The following is a 24,066-nucleotide window of genomic DNA, read 5'->3' on the forward strand; positions in this document are numbered from 1 at the left end:
TATCCCCATATCCCTTGATGTTTTTAATATATCTATCGATCTCTGTCTTGAACATACTCAATGACTGAGCAGCCACAGCTCTCTGGGGCAGAGAATTCCAAAGATTCACCACCCCCTGAGTGAAGAAATTTCTCCTCATCTCAATCCTAAATGGATATTTATCCTGGAGCCGTGTAACAGAGAGAACCGCCAGCCACGAACCTTCGACTTGTACCACTCCTCGGCCTCCTGGACATTCTTGGCCGAGATGGTCTCGTACTGTGCACGGATATCACGCAGAGCAGCGGTGAGGTCAGGCTTGGACATGTCCACCTCCACCTGGATCTGTTGTTCCTGGAGTTGAGCCTGCAGCTCGCGCAGTTCCTTCAAACAAGTGAAGAAGAAGAGCGAATGAAACAGATAATCAAAAAGCAATAACAAAATCATTTCCAGATCTCCCGTGGCATTGCTCAGTTCTAGTAGGAAGGACGTGCAGCTTTACAAGGGCAGCAGTCTAGTACTCGTCTTCCACCTTGCCATGAACAAGGCCACAGGGTATGTAAACATTTTAAGTTGTCACAGTTAAAATGTCACGCTATCCAATATACAAATTTCACAACTTTTTTATTGAACAGAACTTTCAAAAGAGGAAGGAAATCAACAATTTCTTCTGATGCCTTTAACAGCCCTGGAGATTTTGCAGCTTTAGTTTCTCTCAGGAAGACACAACAGGAATATCTTACAGGGGAATGCCAAGTCACTGTAACTGACCTGGGAGTGTTTGATGGGGACAGTGTAGAGGAAGTTTTATTCTGTATCTAACCCCGTGCTGTATCTGTCCAGGGAGTGTTTGATGGGGACAGTTTAGGGAGAGCTTTAATTTGTATCTAACCCCGTTTTTTTTTCTTTTTTTTTCTTTTTTTTTACTAGGCTGATTCCTGGGATGAAGGGGTTGTCTTATAAAGAACAGCTAAACAGGTTAGGCCTTTATTCATTAGAGTTTAGAAGAATGAGAGGTGATCTTATAGAAACATATAAGATTTTAAGGGGGCTTGACAGGGTAGATTTTGAGAATATGTTTCCACTAGTAGGGGAATCTCGAATTAGGGGATATAGTTACAGAATAAGGGGGCACACATTTAAAACTGAGATGCAAAGGAATGTCTTCTCTCAGAGGGTGGTGAATCTCTGGAATTCTCTACCTCAGAGAGTTGTGGAGGCTAGGACACTAAATGTATTTAAGGAGGAGGTAGATAGATTTTTGAAATCTCGGGGAGTCGAGGGGAATGTGGAGCAGGCCCGAAAGAGGAGTTGAGGCCTGGGACAGATCAGCCATGATCTTATTGAATGGCGAGGCAGGCTTGAGGGGCTGAATGGCCTACTCCTGTCCCTATTTCATATGTTCTTATGTTTCTTAACCCCCGTGCTGTACCTGTCCTGGGAGTGTTTGATGGGGACAGTGCAGAGGGAGCTTTACTCTGTATCTAACCCCGTTTTTTTTTCTTTTTTTTCAAGAGTGTTTGATGTGGACAGTATAGAGGAAGAGTTCCTCTGTGTCTATCCCCGTGCTGTATCTGCCCAGGGAGTGTTTGATGGGGACAGTTTAGGGAGAGCTTTAATTTGTATCTAACCCTGTGCTGTACCTGCCTGTGAGTGTTTGATGGGGACAGTGTAGAGGGAGATTTACTCTGTATCTAACCCCCGTTTTATTTTGTAGAGGGAGCTTTACTCTGTACCTAACCCCAATTTTTTTGATGGGGACAGTGTAGAGGGAGCTTTACTCTATATCTAACCCCGTGTTGTACCTGCCTGTGAGTGTTTGATGGGGACAGTGTAGAGGGAGCTTTACTCTGTATCTAACCCCGTGCAGTACCTGTCCTCGGAGTGTTTGATGGGGACAGTGTAGAGGGAGCTTTACTCTATATCTAACCCCGTGTTGTACCTGCCTGTGAGTGTTTGATGGGACAGTGTAGAGGGAGCTTTACTCTGTATCTAACCCCGTGTTGTACCTGCCTGGGTGTGTTTGATGGGACAGTGTAGAGGGAGCTTTACTCTGTATCTTACCCCCGTTTTCTTTTGTAGAGGGAGCTTTACTCTGTATCTAACCCCATTTTTTTTGATGGGGAGAGTGTAGAGGGAGCTTTACTCTGTATCTAACCCCGTTTTTGGGTTTTTTCAGTGGTTTAATGTAACTTTATTGATACAGAAATAGTAACTGCTCAATTCTTGTATCCACGACTCGCTCTGTGACCTCGAGCTCGTTCAAACTTCCGACCCTTGGAGGAGATGTAGGGCTTGGTGTGGCTGTGTGGCGTCCCAGGAGCTGACCCAAAATGTCTGTAAACTTCCCGACCTTTGCGAGGTCTGACAGCAGCACTGTACCATTACCCTTGGGAGCAGCCAGGGCTAACTGGTCAAAGGTCATGATCTGGCCTCCGGCTTTCAGAATGCGATGTCTAACCCCGTGCTGTACCTGTCCTGAGAGTGTTTGATGGGGACAGTGTAGAGGGAGCTTTACTCTGTATCTAACCCTGTGCTGTACCTGTCCTGGGAGTGTTTGATGGGACAGTGTAGAGGGAGCTTTACTCTGTATCTAACCCTGTGCTGTACCTGTCCTGGGAGTGTTTGATGGGACAGTGTAGAGGGAGCTTTACTCTGTATCTAACCCTGTGCTGTACCTGTCCTGAGAGTGTTGGATGGGGACAGTGCAGAGGGAGCTTTACTCTGTATCTAACCCCGTTTTTTTTCCTCTTTTTTTCTTGGGAGTGTTTGATGGGGGACAGTGTAGAGGGAGAGTTACTCTGTATTTAACCCCTTTTTTTTTGTAGAGGGAGCTTTACTCTGTATTTTTTGTCCCCATTTTTTTTGATGGGGACAGTGTAGAGGGAGCTTTACTCTGTATCTAACCCCGTGCTGTACCTGCACTGGGAGTGTTGGATAGGGACAGTGTAGAGGGAGCTTTACTCTGTATTTAACCCCTTTTTTTTGTAGAGGGAGCTTTACTCTGTATTTTTTGTCCCCATTTTTTTTGATGGGGACAGTGCAGAGGGAGCTTTACTCTGTATCTAACCCCTTGCTGTACCTGTCCTGGGAGTTTTTGATGGGACAGTGTAGGGGCAGCTTTACTCCATATCTAACCCCGTTTTGTTTTAATAAGGTGGCTTTTATACCCCAGGCCCCTTTTATATTCTTCATGTCGAGGGGGCCTTTATTGCTCAGGCCCCCTTTATATACATACTTATATTTTTAAAATAACTTTATTAAAAACAGAAATAAACACAAAACTCAAATTAAAATGCCATTCTCGGCGTCGACGATGCACTCCAGTTCCTGCGGTGCCCACCGGTCGCGGAAGGCTTCAAGCGTGCCGGCGGACACTGCATGCTCCTTCTCCAGGGACACCCGGGCACGAACGTAACCGCGGAAGAGGGGCAGGCAATCGGGGAGGACGGACCCCCCGACAGCCCGCAGCCTGGACCTGTGAATTGCCACCTTGGCCAGGCCCAGGAGCAGACCGACGAGGAGACCCTCCTCCCGGCCCACGCCCCTCCGCACCAGGTGCCCAAAGATCAGGAGCGTGGGATTGAAGTGCAGCCAGAACTTGAGGAGCAGCCCCTTCAAATACTCAAAGAGGGGCTGCAACCTCGCACACTCCGTATATACATGGAACACGGACTCGTCCAGGCCGCAGAAAGTACAGGCGGCCTGGGAGTCCGTGAACCTACTTAAAAGCCTATTGCACGGGACTGCCCTGTGCAGCACCCTCCACCCCAGGTCCCCGATGTAAAGGGGGAAGACTCCCGCATAGAGAGACCTCCATCGGGGTTTCCCCTCGCCGCCAGATGGCAACGCGGACCGCCAGGGCGTGTCCGGCCGGCTGACGAGGGCAAGGAAGTGCAGAGTGTGCAGGAGCAGCCCGTACAGGAAACCCCTCCGCGCCGATTGGAATGGCACGGAGGGCATTTCCGCGAGGCGGCTCGGGTTGTGCGGTACCGGCTCCCGAGGAGGGTTTCGGGGCCTGGGTCCGATGAGCAGTTCCGGTCTAACCCCGTTTTTTTTTTTTTTTTTTTTTTTTCTTTTTTTTTTACCCCCGTGCTGTACCTGTCCTGGGGAGTGTTTGATGGGGACAGTGTAGAGGGAGCTTTACTCTGTATCTAACCCTTTTTTTTTTAACCCCGTTTTTTTTTTTTCTAACCCCGTTTTTTTTTTTTCTTTTTTTTCTAGAGGGAGCTTTACTCTGTATCCAACCCCCATCCTTTTCTTTTCTTTAAGGTGGCCTTTATACCCCAGGCCCCTTTTATATTTTTCACATCGAGGGGGCCTTTATCCCTCAGGCCCCCTTTATGTACATATTTACAGTTTTAAAATAACTTTATTAAAACAGATAAATAAACAAAAAACTCAAATTAAAATGCCATTCTCGGCGTCGACGATGCACTCCAGTCCCTGCGGTGCCCACCGGTCGCGGAAGGCCTCAAGCGTACCGGCGGACACCGCATGCTCCTTTTCCAGGGACACCCGGGCGCGAACGTAACCGCGGAAGAGGGGCAGGCAATCGGGGAGGACGGAACCCCCGACGGCCCGCAACCTGGACCTGTGAATTGCCACCTTGGCCAGGCCCAGGAGCAGACCGACGAGGAGATCCTCCTCCCGGCCCAAGCCCCTCCGCACCGGGTGCCCAAAGATCAGGAGCGTGGGACTGAAGTGCAGCCAGAATTTGAGGAGCAGCCCCTTCAAATACTCAAAGAGGGGCTGCAACCTCGCACACTCCGTATATACATGGAACACGGACTCGTCCAGGCCGCAGAAAGTACAGGCGGCCTGGGAGTCCGTGAACCTACTTAAAAGCCTATTGCACGGGACTGCCCTGTGCAGCACCCTCCACCCCAGGTCCCCGATGTAAAGGGGGAAGACTCCCGCATAGAGAGACCTCCATCGGGGTTTCCCCTCGCCGCCAGATGGCAACGCGGACCGCCAGGGCGTGTCCGGCCGGCTGACGAGGGCAAGGAAGTGCAGAGTGTGCAGGAGCAGCCCGTACAGGAAACCCCTCCGCGCCGATTGGAATGGCACGGAGGGCATTTCCGCGAGGCGGCTCGGGTTGTGCGGTACCGGCTCCCGAGGAGGGTTTCGGGGCCTGGGTCCGATGAGCAGTTCCGGTCTAACCCCGTGCTGTACCTGTCCTGGGAGTGTTTTATGGGGACAGTGTCGGGGGAACTTTACTCTTGTATCTAACCCCGTGCTGTACCTGTCCTGGGAGTGTGGGCTGATGACATTCGTTGTTTGCTCCTCGAGGTGCATGCACAAAAATCATTTCAACCAAAGAGTTGACAGAATCAGAGAAACCAACATCACAGAAGGAGGCCATTCAGCCCATTGTGCCTGTGTGCTGGCTCCTTGAGAGACCATGCCTATTTATAGTCCCACTCTTTGTCCAGAACCCTTAAGTTCCTCATTCTCAAGATCCTGTCCAACCTCTGTTCAAATTATTTTTATGGAATCAGCTTCCACCACCTTTAGATCTTTGCCAATGATTTTCAACCTGTGATCTCTGGTTATTTACCCACTCACTAAAGGGAATAATTTTTCTCTGTCTACTCTATCAAAACTGCTCATCCTCCTAAAAACCTTTATTAATCACCTCTTCACATTTCCTGTTCCAAGGAGAAGAATCCTCCCTTTTCCAACTTCTCCTAATAACCCGAGAAAGTGACTGGGGAATGGAGGAATTAAGGAACTGTTGCGTTGACTCACTCGCTGTGACTCACCTCCTCGTGCACCTTTTTGAGGAATGCAATCTCCTCTTGGAGGGCCTCAATCCTACGCTCGAGGTCGAGGCGAGCAAGTGTGGCTGCGTCAACATCCTGTAAATGGAAAAGACACCTGCTGAAGCGGGGATTAACTGCAATTGTTCCATCATTCGGTAAGATGATTCCTACTGCCAGCTGTCTGTGAGGCTTTTAAAAATAACACATAAAGGCCCTCTGTATCAAAGGAGAAAGCAGACTGCCTGGAGTTGCATTGCTTTACCTACACCCCACTGAGCAACTGACAGCAAATCCCATCTTTCACTCCCTTTTCTCCCAGAATTTTGCCATGAAGGCGGATCACCACCATCTTCTCACGGGCAGCTGGGGATGGGCAATAAATGCCTGCCTTGCCGACGATACCCACACCTCAAGAATTAATTAAAAACTAGGTAAGATTGACAGCGATATGATCCACAATCTCATCATAATGCTTTCTCAAAATGTGTTCCTTCACTGTCACTGGGTCAAAATCCTGTACCTACCACCCATGGACTGCAGTGGTTCAAGAAGGCAGCTCACCAACACCTTCTCAAAGGCAATTACGGATGGGCAATAAATTCGGGCCTAGCCAGTGACGCCCACATCCCATGAAAAGGAGTTTTGAAGAAGCTACAGTTAGTGGATTCAGGATCTCAGGGTGAGGGCTTCTCAACATTTGGGTAGCACTGACTTGCAGTTAGTGGAGGGAGAGCATGAGCTCTTCAGTCATTAGACCCTCTCTGCCCTTCCCCACCCCTGCATCGGATAACATAGCCTGAGTAGGGTCACCAACTCTGATTGGACGCATCACCACATGATCTCCCGCCTCCAACCGCCACGCCCCCACACTCCTGCCATTGGTCAGCCTACATGTCAGTCCTCGCGACGCCCCACTACCCAGGCCCAATCGGAAAGAAAACAGAGTCTTCATTACCTTATTGGATGATCTTTGACTGCCATTCAAGCAGCCTTTCCCCCCTCCTCATTTCGAAACATTTTTACAACCAATAAACTAAAGTGTTCAAAGAAAATTTAAATAAGCAATTTTTTTAATGCCCCCTCTGATTTTACTCCTGGGAACAGGATCAGATTGCAAGACTTACGTGCCGGAATGCAGCTAGGTTATTCTCAGCCTCCTCTTTCAGTTGGATCTCATCTTGTAATCTGCAAAAGAAGATAAAAGCACAATGGTCGCTTTGTGAATCTCACTGTTTGTAGACTGACCATCCAGTTTGTTTCTTTTGAATGACATTCCTCTTTTCCTCATGTCGACCATGGCTCAGTGAGTAGCATGCTTGCCTCTGAGTCGCCACACCCTCCTCATACATTAAAAGTATGGGTGTTACTCCCTCCTCACCTTGTCCTAGGCCTCACCATAGCCCTTGTCCTCGGCCTCACCCTATCCCTTGTCCTAGGCCTCACCACCCTATCCCTTGGCCTCAGCCTCACCATATCCCTTGTCCTAGGCCTCACCCTAACCCTTGTCCTAAGCCTCACCATATCCCTTGTCCTAGGCCTCACCCTATCCCTTGTTCTAGGCCTCACCCTATCCCTTGTTCTAGGCCTCACCCTATCCCTTGTTCTAGGCCTCACCCTATCCCTTGTCCTAGGCCTCACCCTATCCCTTGACCTAGGCCTCACCCTATCCCTAGTCTTGAGCCTCATGCTACTCCTTGTCCTAGGCCTCAGCCTACTTCATGTCAGGTGACCATGTGCAATTATCTTTGGTGATCATGCACTCGCTTAGTAACTTGATCGTAACTTCCCCTTGGTATTCCAAATTGGAATTTGCTTTCAGGTTCTTCCAAATGCCCTTGAAGCAGATCCTATTTTTACCTTTGTTCTCAGCTGCTCACAGTAAATCTTCTGCTCTTGTCTCAGCAATTTACAGTTTCTGGCTCAGATGCGCCTTTCTAAACTAGAGGGACGCAGTTACCATATGTGCAACTGGCTGTGTTTACAACCTTCTTACACTGTTGGCCATGGATCCGTGGGTAGCATTCTCACCTCAAAGTCAGAAAGTTATAGATTCAAATCCCAATCCAGAGATTTAAGGACAAAACTGAAGGCTGGCAGTACCAATGCAGTACTGAGGGAGTGCGGCACTGTCAGAGATGCCATTTACCAGTTGAGATGTTAAACCAAGGCCCTTGCTGCTCACTCAGATGGATATAAAAAATCCCATTTTATTATTTCAAAGAAGAGTAGGGGAGTTCTCCCTGGTGTTTTGGCCTCTGTCAATTAACATCACTAAAATAGATTATTTGGTCATTTATTTCATTGCTGTTTGTGGGAGCTTGCTGTGCGTAAATTGGCTGCCGTGTTTCCTACATTACAACAGTGACTGCACTTCATTAGCAAAGTCCCACAAACAGCAATGAGGTAAGTGAGCAGTTTAACTGTTTTAGTCATGTTGGTTACGGGATAGATATTGGACAGAACACGGGAGAGAACTCCCTTGCTCCTCTTCACAACAGTGGTCATGAGATCTTTTACATTCACCTGAGAGGGCAGATGGTTTAACGCCTCATCTGAAAAATGGCACCACTGACAGTGCTGAACTCCCTCAGTACTACGCTGGAAGCATTAGCCTTTGTAATGGGACATGAACCACAAGCTTCTAACTCAGAGGTGAGATTGCTTTCATGGAGCCAAGCCTGACACTGAAACAGGGGGGAAAGTTAGCAGAACAAAAAGTTAGCGTGAGGTAAAGTGTCCTGTGCTGGTTCTTTGACAGAGCTGTCCAATTAGTCCCACTCCCCTGCTCTTTTCCCAGAGCTCTGCAAATTTTTCCTTTTCAAGTTTCTTTTATTCGTTTCATGGGATGTGGGCGTCACTGGCAAGGCCAGCATTTGTTGACCATCCCCAATTGCTCTTGACAACTGAGTGGCTTGCTAGGCCATTTCAGAGAGCAGTTAAGAGTCAACCACATTGCTGTGGATCTGGAGTCACATGTAGGCCAGACCGGGTAAGGACAGCAGATTTCCTTCCCTAAAGGACATCAGTGAACCAGATGGATTTTCATAGCAATCGATGATGGTGCAACAAAACTATTACTGAAACTAGCTTTTCATTCCAGATTTTTTTTTAATTAATGAATTGAATTTAAATTTCACCAGCTGCCATAGTGGAATTCGAACCCATGTCCCCAGTACATTGGTCTGGGGCTCTGGATTACTAGTTCAGTGATATTACCACTATTTATCTAATTCACTTTTGAAAGTTACTGTTGAATCTGCTTCCACCGCCCTTTCAGGCAGCGCATTCCAGATCACCTCTGATTCTTCTGCTAATTACCTTCAATCTGTATCCTTTGCTTACTGACCCTCCTGCGAGTGGAAAGATTTTCTCCCCACCTACTCCATCAAAATCCCTCCTAAAGCTTCTACTAAATCTCCCTTACCCTTCCCTGCTCTGAGAACAATCCCAGCTTCTCCAGTCTCTCCACATAACTGAACTCCCTCATCCCTGGAACCATTCCAGTAAATCTCCTCCGCATCCTCTCCAAGGCCCTGACATCCTTCCTAAAGTGTGGTGACCAGAATTTAGATACAATACTCCAGTTGAGGGCTAACCAGTGATTTATAAAGATACTGCTTTGCTTTTGTACTCTGCCACTATTTATAAATCGATGGATCCCCCGTACGCTTCTCAACTCACCCAGTCACCTTCGAAGACGTGGCAATGATGAGCGGACAGTCCACATATAACGGTGCAGCTGAGGTGGTAACGCGTAAATCAGCAAGCTGGTTGTAAATTGTGTCCAGGACTGTGAGACACATTGAGGTGTTGCAGAGTTTTGGCTGACCTCAAGTTAATGAATGGGAAGATGCAAGTATAAACAGATTGATGGGAAGGGGGAGGGATGGTATTATGGGGCCTATAATCCGTCTGTTCTTTAAGAGTATTGACAGTGAATTACTTTTTACACTACCAACTATGAAGATAAGCATTCAAACTAATCAGAAACAATATCAGTGCCGAGCCTGAGAGTAACAGAGCTGCTCAATAATGTTCCTATTCATTGGGCCTAGTGATCTGTTCCCAATCCTGATACATTCCTATGTACTCTGCTGCCTATATCCCAACTCACACCAAGACCCATTCGCCCATCACCCTGTGCTCGCTGGCCTACACTGCCTCCTGTTCTGGCAAGGCTTCAATTTTAAAATTCTCATCCTTGTTTTCAAATCCCTCCATGGACTCGCCCCCTCCTTATCTCCGTAACCTCCTCCAGCCCCACAACCCTCCGAGATATCTCCATTCCTCCAACTCTGACCTCTTGCACATCCTCAATTTTAATCGTTCCACCATTGGCGGCCGTGCCTTCAGCTGCCTGGGCCCTAAGCTCTGGAATTCCCTCCCTAAACCTCTCCATCTCTCTCTCGCTCCCACTTTAAGACGTCCCTTAAAAGCTACCTCTCTGACCAAGCTTTTCGTCATCTGTCCCTAATATCAACTTATTGTGGCTCAGTGTCAAATTTTATTTGATTATCATTCCTGTGAAGCATCTTCGGATGTTTTACCGCATTAAAGGAAGCACCTTTGGAATTCGCTACCGCAGAGGCCTGTGGATGCTCAGTCATTGAATATATTCAAGACTGAGAGCGATAGATGTCACGACACTGATGGAATCAAGGGATATGGGGACCAGGCGGGAAAGTGGAGTTGAGGCAGAAGATCAGCCCTGATCTTATTGAATGGTGGAGCAGGCTCGAGGGGTCATATGGTCTACTCCTGCTCCTATTTCTGTTGTTCTTATATAAATGTAAGCTGCTGTAATCATATCTGTTGCTAAGGAAGTGGATGAAGTAGCAATGCAGACAGAGTCGATATTATTTTACAGGGCTGCACTCCAGGAACTGCTTCCTGTATCCTTGGCCCTTCCTGTCGTCTGGTCAATGTACGTCTGCCCTGCGTCCAAACTCCATCTGTCACATAAATAACATCTTGCTCCTTGGAACATCTGGAGGATCCCCTCACCAGAAAAAAAAGGTCTAAGCCTCAACTCATCTTCCCCCTTAAAGTAAATGCTCCAAACTGGAATCTTCGACTGATAGTTGATTGAAAAGAAAGATCACACCCCTTGCGAATTGGGGGATGTCCGTTGTCATGGCAGCCCACACAAAACCTTTCTGTCCCTTTTTGTGTGGAATAAAAAGGTGGCAGCGACCAGAAATGGTGAGCAATGACCTGTTGCCTTGGCAATGAACACCTCTTCCCCCACCCCAGGCATCAGACGGGAGGTAGGAAATGGAAAGCAAATTCCTAATAAACAACTTGCATTTCTATAGCATCTTTCACAACTTCAGACCGTTCCAAAACGCTTTACAGCCAATGAAATACTTTTTTTTTTAAGTATAGTCACTGTTGTAATTCAGGAAACACAGCAGCCAATTTACACACAGCAAGATCCCACAAACAGCAATGTGATAAAGACCAGATAATCTTTTTTTTGTGATGTTGGTTGAATGATAAATATTGGCCCCAGGACACTGGGGAGAACTCCCTTGCTCTTCTGCAAAAGAGTAGGCATGAAATCTCTGACATCCACCTGAGAGGAAAGACAGGGCTTTGGTTTAACACCTCATGAATTAGACAGCACAGACAACAGTGCAGCACTCGCTCAGTGAGTACTCCATTGGACACGTCAGGCTGGTTTTAGTGCTGAAGCTTCTGGAGTGGGACTTAAACCCAGAACCTTCTAACTCATAGGTGAACAGGCTACACACTGAGACACACCTATCACAGCAAGCTATAGTGGTGACTAAGCCACTGGGACAATCATTGTTAATTCATATCCCACTGGATTGAACCAGGGACTCATATTCAACAAAGACCCCATGGGAGGAGGGAGTATAAGACTCTTTAGTTGCCTTTCAGTGCATTACAAATTAACGGAAATTTAAACTCCAGTTCTGCTATTTTTCTGACTGGCTTTTTCTCATTGTCCCTCAACAGGATTATTTTCCTTTATTTTTCCAGCCTGTGTTGCTTGATGGAATCTCTTAACACTCTTCCCCACCCCACCGCCCCCCCCCCCACCCCCCTTCCATTCCTCCAGCCAATTCTCTATATATGGTCAACAATGCAGTCTTAAAGCCTTTAAATGGCTTGACTTAAAATAATCTGACACTTCCTCTCAGAGACGTGCTGCAGAGAGGGAGGAACAGCAGTCTGTGGGTGGAATTCACATAAAATACTTTTCCTTTTATCTCTTAGCTGTCCTCCTCTAGTAGTGCTTAATCATGCTGAGATATGGTTACGAGAGTGATGTCGGTCACTTGACCAACCTTCATTGTGTGAGTCTAGACATCGAGTATATCTGTATAGATGAACAGGAAACCTAGTTGGTTTTCCCTTCTAACTCAGAGGATCCCAGATCAGGATTCAAAGCTGAAACAGCTTCGGATCGATTAAGCAGGCAAGTTATGCTAAAACTTTATAAAGGCTACAAATGGAGTATTGCGTCCAGTTCTGGTCACCACACTTTAGGAAGGATGTGAGGGTCCTTAAGAGGGTCCAGAGGAGATTTACCAGAATGGTTCCAGGGATGAGGGATATTAGCTACAAGGTTAGGTTGGAGAAGCTGGGGTTGTTCTCCTTGGAGCAAAGGAGATTGAAGGGAGATTTGATAGAGGTGTACAAGATTCTGACAGGCTTAGATAAGGTAGACAAAGAAAATCTGTTCCCATTTGCTGATCGGACAAGGACTAGGGGACACAGATTTAAGGTTTTGGGCAAGAGATGCAGGGGGAATGTGAGAAGGAAATATTTTACACAGCGAGTGGTAATGACCTGGAACTCACTGCCAACGAGGATGGAAGCAGAGACAATGATTTCAAAAGGAAATTGGATAGGCACTTAAGGGAAATAAACTTGCAGGGCTACAAGGATACAGCAGAGGAATGGGACTGAATGGATTGCTCTACAGAGAGCCAGCTTGGACTCGATGGGCTGAATGTGCTTTTATGACTCTATAACAGAGTGCAAAGGAGCACTGAGTGTTTTTCCACAGTTTACTCACTCTGACACCAGAGTTGGAGAGACTAGAGAAGCTGGAATTGTTCTCTTAGCCTTAGAACAGTGTGGTACCAGAAAATGAGGGACTTTATTTCTGTGGAGAGACTGGAGAAACTGGGATTGTTCTCCTTAGAGCAGAGAAGGTTAAGGGAAGATTTAATATCGGAGTGCAAAATCATGAATGTTTTTGACAGAGTAAATAAAGAGAAACTGTTTCCATTAGCAGGAGGGTCTGTAAACACAGGATACAGATTTCAGGTGATTGGCAAAAGGCAGATGAGGACAATCTTTAGAGACAGTGAGTTGTTGTGATCTGGAATGTGTTGCCTGAAAGGGCGGTGGCAGCAGATTCAATAGTAACTTTCAAAAATGGAACTGGATAAATACTTTTTCATTCTTTTATGGGCTGTGGCTGTTGCTGGCAAGGCCAGCATTAATGGGCCACCCTTAATTACCCTTGTCAAGTGAGTGGCTTGCTCACTTCAGAGGGCAGTGAAGTGTCAACAACATTACCGTGAGTTTGGAGTCACACCAGGTAAGGATGGCAGATCTCCTTCCCTCAATGGAATTATTGAACCAGGTAGGTTTTTATGAGAATTAATGATAGCTTCATAGTACCATTACTGAGACAAGCTTCCAACTCTAGATTTTTAACTAATTAACTGAATTCAAATTCCAGCAGCCGCCATTTGAACCTGTGTCTCTAGGGGATGTAGGCAGGACCAGTAGCTCAGTGACATTACCACTATGTCACTGTCTTCCCCTTGTGGACGTAATACAGGGCTATGGAGAAAGAGCAGCAGAGAATGGGACTAATTGGCTAACTTTTTCAAAAAGCTGGCACAGGCACAATGGGCCGAATGGCCTCCTTCTCTGTTGTATGATTCTATGAAGTGAAGGTATCTCAGTATTTCTCTATCTCTTCCACAATGAAACATGATCTGGCTATCACATTATAACGGGTGCTTCACCCACTTACTGGCCTAAGGCATAATGATGCTCCGCCAATTCCAATCAAAATTGCCACTTTACTATGTTTTTTTATTATTTGTTTCATGGGATGTGGGCGTCGCCAGCAAGGGCAGCATTTGTTGCCCATCCCTAATTGCCCTTGAGAAGGTGGTGGTGAGCTGCCTGCTTAAACCGCTGCTGTGCATGTGGGGTAGTTACACCCACAGTGCTGTTAGGAAGGGAGTTCCAGGATTTTGACCCAGCGGCAGTGAAGGAACGGCGATATAGTTCCAAGTCAGGATGGTGTGTGACCTGGAAGGGAACTTGCAGGTGGTGGTGTTCCCATGCATCTGTTGCCCTTGTTGTTCTATGTGGTAGAGCTCGCAGGTTTGGAAGGTGCTGTCTAAGGAGCCCTGGTGCGTTGCTGCAGTGCATCTTGTAGATGGTACACACTGCTGCCCTGTGCATCGGTGGTGGAGAGAGTAAATGTTTGTGGATGGGGTGCCAATCAAGCGGGCTGCTTTGTCCTGGATGGTGTTGGGTGTCTTGAGTGTTGTTGGAGCTGCACCCATCCAGGCAAGTGGAGAGTATTCCATCACACTCCTGACTTGTGCCTTGTAGATGGTGGACAGGCTTTGGGGAGTCAGGAGGTGAGTTACTTGCCGCAGGATTCCTAGCCTCTGACCTGCTCTTGTAGCCACGGTATTTATATGGCTACTCCAGTTCAGTTTCTGGTCAATGGTAACCCCCAGGATGTTGATAGTGGGGGATTCAGCGATGGTAATGCTGTTGAATGTCAAGGGGAGATGGTTAGATTCTCTCTTGTTTGAGATGGTCTTTGCCTGGCACCTGTGTGGAGCAGATGTTGTCCAGGTCTTGCTGCATCTGGACACGGGCTGCTTCAGTATCTGAGGATTTGTTGAAGTAGAGACTCATTCCCTGTCTAACTCATTCTTTTCCAAGGGCACCCTGTATTCCTCCTACAATCTGCTTGCTTTCCATCAGATACTTAATAATGAGGAAGGCCATTCAGCCCATCTTAATCTATCCCTCTACACTATCCCAGGACGGGTACAGCACGGGTGCGATACGGAGTAAAGCTCCCTCCACACTGTCCCATCAAACACTCCCAGGGCAACCCATAACCTCTTGAGACAATGCCTGAGGATTACACTGAAGGGTATTAACTTGCCAAGACACTCCTGCCTCTGAATCTGAAGGCTGTGGGTTCAAGTCCCACTCCAAAGATCTGAGCCCATAATCTACGCTGATTAGGGAGTGCTGCGCTGTCAGAGGTGTCGTCTTTCGGATGAGAAATTAAACCAAGACCCTGCTTACGGGTGGATGTAGCAGATCCCATAGCCATTACTTCAAAGAGGAACAAGGGAGTTCTCCCCATTATCCTAAACAATATTAATCTCTCAACTAACATCATTAAAAATAGGTGAGCAGGTAATTTATCTCACTGCTGCTTGCACGATCTTGCTATGTGCACATTGGCTGCTGTGTTTCCAACATTACGACAGTGACTATCAAGAACATAAACTCTAGCACACACAAGTTGGATCAAATAACCTGTTTCTATGCTGTAAATTCTCTGTAATTCTACACTCAAGAAAGTACTTGAGTGTTTGTAAAGTGCTTTAGGGCATCTTAAGTGTGTGAAAGGCGCTACAGAAATGCAAGTTCTTCCTTTCTTGTATTGTAAGGACACTACATGATCCTGACGGGTGAGGGTCCACATTGGGAGCATACACCAGGAAAACTTACCCTTTGGATTTTGAGGAGTCTTTTGAAGATGAGGGGAGAGGTGGAATAGAGAGAGGTGCTCAGAAAGGTCTCACAATCCCAGCATTGAGCCAAGTTTACAGGGAGTTGGGGATTGTAGCCCCATTTGTAACCTGGGAATTCCCTGGGAATGATGGAGTCTCCACTTGCAATCCGTCAAATCAGGAACCACATGACACTTGGTAAAGCATCTTTACAACAACTTGCATTCATATAGCATCTTTAACATAGCAAAATTACCCAAGGAGCGTCACAGGACCATTATCAATTGCAATTTGACACTAGGTCACATAAGGAGATATTAGAACAGGTGACGGTCACAGAGGTAGGTTTTAAGGAGCACCTTAAAAGGAGAGAGAAAGAGAGATAAAGAGGCAGAGAAGATTAGGGGCTCAGGCAGCCAAAGGCATTACCATCAACATGGTTGCGCAAAAGGCCAGAATTGGAGGAGCGCAGAGATCTTGGAGACCAGTCGGAAACAGGAGGAGACCATTCAGCCCCTCTGGCCTGTTCAGTCATTCAATTAGATCATGGCTGATTGTATCTCAGCACAATTTACCCACCTTTTGCTCTATTCCAAAAGCCATTTGGTGGAGGATAGAACTGGAGCCAATCTTTACACACTTTTATGTTTATTTGCAGAGTTACACATTACAAGCCTGTGTCTCCTAACCCCAACAACCACAGTTTCAGCCTATGTCTATTTCTAGGGGCTCAAGTGAATCCTCAGTTAATGCCCACCCCCTGCATACGATTAAACACAACTAATATACCATTAACACATTTGCTTCATATTCCTTGACACCCTTATCTAAGTTTCAATCAACCTCCCAACATCCACAGCCTTCTGGCGGAAACAGTTCCAGACTCCTGTTAACCTGTGCGTGAAAAAAAATGCTCCTGAATGGCCTGTCTCTAGGTTGAAGATTATGCCTCTCGCTCTTGATTCCCCCAACCCAAATGAAATATTTGCTCCAGCTCTACCCGTTTAAATGGGCGTTCGGTTACATCAGAACAGCTGTCTATTTAAATTCCCCGGCACTCCAGTTGGTAGTGAGACTGCTGCTGTCTGCTGGCAAGTAGGATTCGAATGACGATCAGCAATCAGATCAAGATTACGTAGCATTCCATAGAATTTGCAGAACAGAAACAGACATAACTGGTCCATGCTAGTATTTATGCTCCACATGAACCTACTCCCACCTTACTTCATCTCACTCCATCAACATAACCTTCTATTCCTCTCTCCCTCATGTCTTTATCCAGATTCCCCTTAAATGTATCTATGCTATTTGCCTCAACGACTCCCTGTGGTAGCGAGTTCCACATTCTCACCACTCTCTGGGTGAAGACGTTTCTCCTGAATTCCCAATTGGATTTATTAGTGACTGTCTTACATTTATAACATCTCTATGTCTTCCCTATCAAGGCCCCTTCATAATCTTAAAAACCTCTATCAGGTCACCCCTCCGCTTTCTCTTTTCTAGAGAAAAGAGCTCCAACCTGTTCAGCTTTTTCTGATAGTTATAACCTCTCAGTTCTGGTATTTTCCCTGTGAATCTTTTTTGCATTTGCTCCAGTGGCTCTATATCATTAATACAATATAGAGACCAGACGTGTGCACAGTGCTCCAAGTGTGGGCTAAACAATTTTTTACACATGTTTAACAAAACTACTCTGCTTTTCAATTCTATCCCCCAGAGTTCATTTTTACACAGTGTGTTGTTGTGTGATCTGGAACGCGCTGCCTGAAAGGGCGGTGGAAGCAGATTCAATAGTAACTTTCAAAAGGGAATTGGATAAATACTTGAAAAGGAAATTTTTGCAGGGCTATGTGGAAGAACAGGAGGAGTGGGACTAATTGGATAGGACTTTCAAAAAGCTGACACAAGCACGATGGGCCGAATGGCCTCCTTTTGTACGCAATGATTCCATGATATTAGATTCAGTGTATGTAATATTCTCTTATTAAAGATTCATTACCAGACAGCCCTACAGATAATTACTTTCAATATTTTTCAATATAAAATGAAGTTGAAGTTAATGTATTTATACATTTGCAGTTATAGCCTCTGGTCCTGCAGAGAACTCAGGGATTCTGCCAGCATGCCATGTTTCCGAGATGGTGCAGGAGATTTTAAAACCAAGGATGTTGACAGCACGGAAGTTGGCCATTCAACCCATCATGTCTGGGCTGGCTCTTTGCTAGCTCAATCTAAAACTAATCCCACTCCCCTGTCTCACCATAATCCCTCTATCTTCCTCTGCTTCACAGCTTATCTGTTGTTCCAATGAAGTGGTCTCTGCTTCAACTACTCCCTGTGACAAAGCATTCCATAGTCCCCTGAGTAATGAAATTCCTCCTAACTCTCATCCATGCTTTTGTTGCCTCTAGACTTGACTATTCCAATTCCCTCCTAGCTGGCCTCCCATCTTCCATTCTCCATAAACTTTGCTGCCCATATCCCAACTCTCACCAAGTCCCACACCCCTGTGCTTGCTGACCTACATTGACCCCCAGTCCAGCAATGTCTCGATTTTAAAATTCTAATCCTTGTTTTCAAATCCCTCCATGGCCTTACCCCTCCCTAAATCTGTAAGCTCCTCCAGCCCTACAACCCTCCGAGATCTCTGTGTTCCTCCAATTCTGGCCTCTTGCACATCCCCCACATCCTTTTCTCCACCATTGGCAGCCGTGCCTTCAGCTGCCTGGGCCCTAAGTTCTGGAATTCCCTTCCCAAACCTCTCCTCCTCCTCTCTCCTCCTTTTAAGATGTTCCCTTAAAACCTACCTCTTTGACCAAGCTTTGGGTCACCTGTCCTGATGTCTCTTTACATTGCTCAGTGTCAAATCTTTATTTGATAACGCTCCTGTGAAGCACCTTGGGACATTTTTACTCCTTCAAAGGTACCATGTGAATGCATGTTGTTGTTGTAACCTCTTAGTGACAATTTGAAATTGATGATGCTCCCTGAAGTGTCGAATGAGGTAAGGATATGAAAAACATCCCAGGACTCTTGAAGTGGAATCAAACAAAATTTGACAGCGCACCATACGAGATATTAGGACAGGTGATTAAAACCTTGGCCAAAGACTTAGGTTTTAAGGAGCATTTTAAAGGAGAAAAGGGAGGTAGAGAAGCGGAGAGGTTTCGGGAGGAAATTTCAGAGCTTAGGGCCCATGCAGCTGAAGGCAGAAACGGTCATGGTGAAGTGGTTACAATCAGGGATGCCCAAGAGGCCAGAATTAGAGGAGTGCAGGTATCTCACCTTGAGTGTTGTGACCTGTTTGGAGTAAAGTCAGTGACTGCGAGTACATTGCAGACCCTGTAATGGGGCACTCCTGGTCTGACAGCAATGGAATCCGAGATTCCCAGTATAGCCAATGGACATTCACCCCGAATGGATAAAGACTACGTCAACTTCTCTCTAACATCACACTGCCGAGGTTAGAAAGCAGAGCATAAATGGAGGCTAGTGCCCAGTGGAAAAGAGGTGAAATGTAATTAACAAGCCGCTACATCAAAGGCTGATTAAATTACAGAGTGAAACTCTGTGCCAAGTGTTCGACATGGTTATAGTGACAGCAGGCGTCTTTCAGTTTAATTCTTGATTTATTTTTAACTGTAATGATCAGGGCAGTGAAGGGGCCGCATCAACAGACCTGATCCCACAAGCATTCCAAACCCAGGCACACTAACCCAATCTCACCCTCACTCACTATCCCAATCTCTCCCTCACTCACTATCCCAATCTCTCCCTCACTCACTATCCCAATCTCTCCCTCACTCACTATCCCAATCTCTCCCTCACTCACTATCCCAATCTCTCCCTCACTCACTATCCCAATCTCTCCCCCACTCACTATCCCAATCTCTCCCTCACTCACTATCCCAATCTCTCCCTCATTCACTATCCCAATCTCTCCCTCACTCACTATCCCAATCTCTCCCTCACTCACTATCCCAATCTCTCCCTCATTCACTATCCCAATCTCTCCCTCACTCACTATCCCAATCTCTCTCTCACTCACTATCCCAATCTCTCCCCCACTCACTATCCCAATCTCTCCTCCACTCACTATCCCAATCTCTCCCTCACTCACTATCCCAATCTCTCCCCCACTCACTATCCCAATCTCTCCCTCACTCACTAACCCAATCTCTCCCTCACTCACTATCCCAATCTCTCCCCCACTCACTATCCCAATCTCTCTCTCCCTCACTCACTATCCCAATCTCTCCCTCACTCACTATCCCAATCTCACTCTCCCTCACTCACTATCCCAATCTCTCCCTCACTCACTATCCCAATCTCTCCCTCACTCACTATCCCAATCTCTCCCCCACTCACTATCCCAATCTCTCCCTCATTCACTATCCCAATCTCTCCCTCACTCACTATCCCAATCTCTCCCTCACTCACTATCCCAATCTCTCCCCACTCACTATCCCAATCTCTCTCTCCCTCACTCACTATCCCAATCTCTCCCTCACTCACTATCCCAATCTCACTCTCCCTCACTCACTATCCCAATCTCTCCCTCACTCACTATCCCAATCTCTCCCTCACTCACTATCCCAATTTCTCCCCCCCTCACTATCCCAATCTCTCCCTCACTCACTATCCCAATCTCTCCCTCACTCACTATCCCAATCTCTCTCTCCCTCACTCACTATCCCAATCTCTCCCTCACTCACTATCCCAATCTCTCCCCCACTCACTACCCCAATCTCTCCCTCACTCACTATCCCAATCTCTCCCTCACTCACTATCCCAATCTCTCTCTCCCTCACTCACTATCCCAATCTCTCCCTCACTCACTATCCCAATCTCTCCCCCACTCACTACCCCAATCTCTCCCTCACTCACTATCCCAATCTCTCCCTCACTCACTATCCCAATCTCTCCCCCACTCACTATCCCAATCTCTCCCTCATTCACTGTCCCAATCTCTCCCTCACTCACTATCCCAATCTCTCCCCCACTCACTGTCCCAATCTCTCCCTCACTCATTATCCCAATCTCTCCCTCACTCACTATCCCAGTCTCTCCCTCACTCACTATCCCAATCTCTCTCTCCCTCACTCACTATCCCAATCTCTCCCTCACTCACTATCCCAGTCTCTCCCCCACTCACTACCCCAATCTCTCCCTCACTCACTATCCCAGTCTCTCCCCCATTCACTATCCCAATCTCTCCCTCACTCACTATCCCAATCTCTCCCCCACTCACTGTCCCAATCTCTCCCTCACTCACTATCCCAATCTCTCCCCCACTCACTATCCCAGTCTCTCCCCCACTCACTACCCCAATCTCTCCCTCACTCACTATCCCAGTCTCTCCCCCATTCACTATCCCAATCTCTCCTGCACTCACTATCCCAATCTCTCCCTCAGTCACTATTCCAATCTCTCTCTCACTCACTATCCCAATCTCTCCCTCACTCACTATCCCAATCTCTCCCTCACTCACTATTCTAATCTCCCTCACTCACTATCCCAATCTCTCCCTCACTCACTAACTAATCTGCCAGTCACTCACTATTCCAATCTCTCTCACTCACTATCCCAGTCTCTCCCTCTCTCACTACGCATTCTCCCAGTCGCTCACTATCCCAGTCGCTCCTCACTCACTATCCCAATCTCTCCCTCATTATCCCAATCTCTCCCTCTCTCACTATCCCAATCTCTCCCCCACTCACTATTCCAATTTCTCTCTCACTCGCTATCCCAATCTCTCCCTCACTCACTATTCCAATTTCTCTCTCACTCGCTATCCCAATCTCTCCCTCACTTACTATTCCAATTTCTCTCTCACTCGCTATCCCAATCTCTCCCTCACTCACTAACCAATCTCCCAGTCACTCACTATTCCAATCTCTCTCTCACTATTTTAGTCTCTCCAATTTGCACACATTCCTGCAGTCTCTCCTCCTTTTCCTAGACGCATGTGTCTTGTCAACTCTTCCCCAATTCTATCAGCCCAAGGGCATTGAACCCCCCCGCCACGCATCGCCCGCCCCCTCCATCCTGCTTAGCTCACAGTTTCACATCCACTTTGCCAAGATCAGAGCCCCAGGTCCCAGCACCTTCTCCCCAAATCCTCGGTCACTCGATTCTGGTGCAAAATCCATTTAAGCCAAGTCTAGCCCACGGCGTGTCACTAAGAACCTAAACAAGAACATTACTCCACATCCTAAAGACACAGTTCACGTCTCTACAGTGATTTACCCGAGCCCTTTTTCACAAGTCTTGTTCCACAACTTTTTCCCTTATATTTGTATTTAATGTCCATCCATAGTGTGGGACTGGAGTCATGTGTAGGTCAGACAGGGTCAGGGTGGCAGGTTCTCTTTCCTGAAGGGCATCGTTGGGTATAGAAGGAGAGCTTGGTAGCATTCATGGTGATTTACTGATGCAAGTTAGTTCAGTTTCACACACTTTGCCATGGTGGAATTACGATCTCAAGGCCTCAGGGATAGTCATCAAGGAGCATAATCACCACACCCATCAAACCCATCAACCAATGTCAAAACCCTTGTCTAAAGCCACTTAGCTAACGAAAACCTCAATCTGCAGTCCCAAGCTCAAGAAAAGAAAAACTTGCATTTATATAACAGGTGCACAGTGGTAGCAGTGTGTACCATCTACAAGATGCACTGCAGCAACGCACCAAGACTCACTTCGACAGCATCTTCCAAAACCCACGACCTCTACCACCTAGAAGGGCAAGGGCAGCAGTTACATGGGAACACCATCGCCTGCAAGTTCCCCTCCAAGCCGCACACCATCCTGACTTGGAACTATATCGCCGTTCCTTCACTGCTGCTGGGTCAAAATCCTGGAACTCCCTTCCTAACAGCACTGTGGGTGTACACCTACAGCCCAAAGAGTGCAGTGGGTCAAGAAGGCAGCTCACCACCACCTTCTCAAGGGCAATTAGGGATGGGCAACAAATTCTGGCCTTGCCAGCGATGCCCACATCCCATGAAAGAATTTTTTAAAATGTATTTTATGACCTCAGGACTACTCAAAGCACTTTAGAACCAATGAAGTGTAATGTAGGAAACGCAGCAGCCAATTAGCGCAGAGCAAGCTGCCACCCACACCAATGTGACAATGACCAAATCATCTGTTTTTTGTGATATTGGTTGAGTGATAAACATTAGCCAGGATACCAGGGAGAACGCCCCTGCTCTTCTTCAAGCTAATGGGATCTTTTACATCTACCCGAGATGGGAGACGCAGCCCATGGTCTCATCTGAAGGATGGCATCTCTGACAGGGCAGGACTGGGAGAATCAGCCTGGAAGACCTGCACAATCTCTGGAGTAGGAGTTGAACAAACAACTTTCGAACTCAGAGGCAAGAGTGCTACCCACTGAGCCAGGTCTGACATGGAGGGATAGGGGGAATGAGTGATATTTATGATGGTACAGAGTGGGAGGGGTCTGAACGCTGGATTGAGAGTGAAATATGTGAGTGAGATACAGCCACATCTGTCAACCCAACTGAGGTGGGTGGAGCTGTTATCTCACTGTCCTACCTCTGCTTGAGTTTCTGGAGGTCATCTGCCAGATTGTCCTTCTCTACTTCCACGCGGACCTTCTCATTGGTCAGCACGTCGATCTGTCGCCGGAGGTCCCTCATCTCCTGCTCATAGAGATCGTTCACTCGTCCTGGCTCCTGCCCCTTTAGCCGGTTCACGTCGGCCAGCAGCACCTTGTTCTGCTGCTCCAGGAAACGGACCTTCTCAATGTAGCTGGCAAAGCGGTCATTCAGGTGCTGCATCTCCGCCTTCTCGTTGGTCCTAGTCTGGATGAACTCCTGGTTCAGGGCATCGGCGATGTTGAAGTCCACCACCTCATAGCTTCTGCTGGGGACCTTGGTCCGGTAGCTGGAGTAAGAGGGCAGGACGGTAGACTTGGACATCAGCAGCCTGGAGGACAAGTTGCTGCTCCCTCCGCCAAACCGACCACTGGAGTAGGAAGCTCTGGACATCTGGGGGGAACTCATCAGATTCCCTCCAAAGGTCCTTCTGTAGGAGCTGGAGGACGAGGCGGTTGCAAAAGACATGGTGTACTGCTTAGGTCTCTGACTGTCTTCCTTTCTTCCCTTCCCTTTCCTTTCTGTCTCTCTCTCTGTCTCTCTCCTTCTCTCCCCTCCTAACTACAGCACTGCTATTGAACTGACAGCGGCTGCAGTCCCAACCTCCCACTATAAATATGCTGCTCAGAGTGGCACTGTTCGTAACTACTAGGTCCTAGTGCCCTGTGCATCGAACTATCATCTCTGCACTTGAGTCCTGGTCAATATTTATCCCTCGACCAACACGACTAAAATTAGATTACCTAGTCATTATCACACTGTAGTTTGTGCCCTTTGTGATGACAGGTCATCGACCTGAAACGTTCACTCTTCTTCTCTCTCGACAGATGCTGCCAGACCTGCTGAGTATTGCCAGCACTTTCTGTTTTTATTTCAAAAGTTCTTCCTTGGCTGTAAAGTGATTTGGGATGTCCAGACGTTTTGAAGGGT

At 47.1% G+C, this 24,066-nt stretch overlaps 1 protein-coding gene across 1 annotated transcript in view; it reads right to left on the minus strand.

The window, feature by feature from the left end:
* Positions 1–23,714, minus strand: part of LOC137371848 (desmin-like) — a 34,635-nt gene extending 10,921 nt beyond the window's left edge. The window contains exons 1-4 of the mRNA XM_068034793.1: positions 23,075–23,714; positions 6,869–6,929; positions 5,745–5,840; positions 202–363 (exon numbers count right to left, since the gene is read on the minus strand). Of these exons, the coding sequence (XP_067890894.1) occupies positions 202–363; positions 5,745–5,840; positions 6,869–6,929; positions 23,075–23,604 (849 nt within the window). The 5' untranslated portion in view covers positions 23,605–23,714. The remainder of the gene's footprint in view (positions 1–201; positions 364–5,744; positions 5,841–6,868; positions 6,930–23,074) is intronic.
* Positions 23,715–24,066: the final 352 nt, after the last annotated feature.

The sequence above is a fragment of the Heterodontus francisci genome, chromosome 7 (assembly GCF_036365525.1).
Source record: "Heterodontus francisci isolate sHetFra1 chromosome 7, sHetFra1.hap1, whole genome shotgun sequence".
NCBI classification, from domain to species: Eukaryota; Metazoa; Chordata; class Chondrichthyes; order Heterodontiformes; family Heterodontidae; genus Heterodontus; species Heterodontus francisci.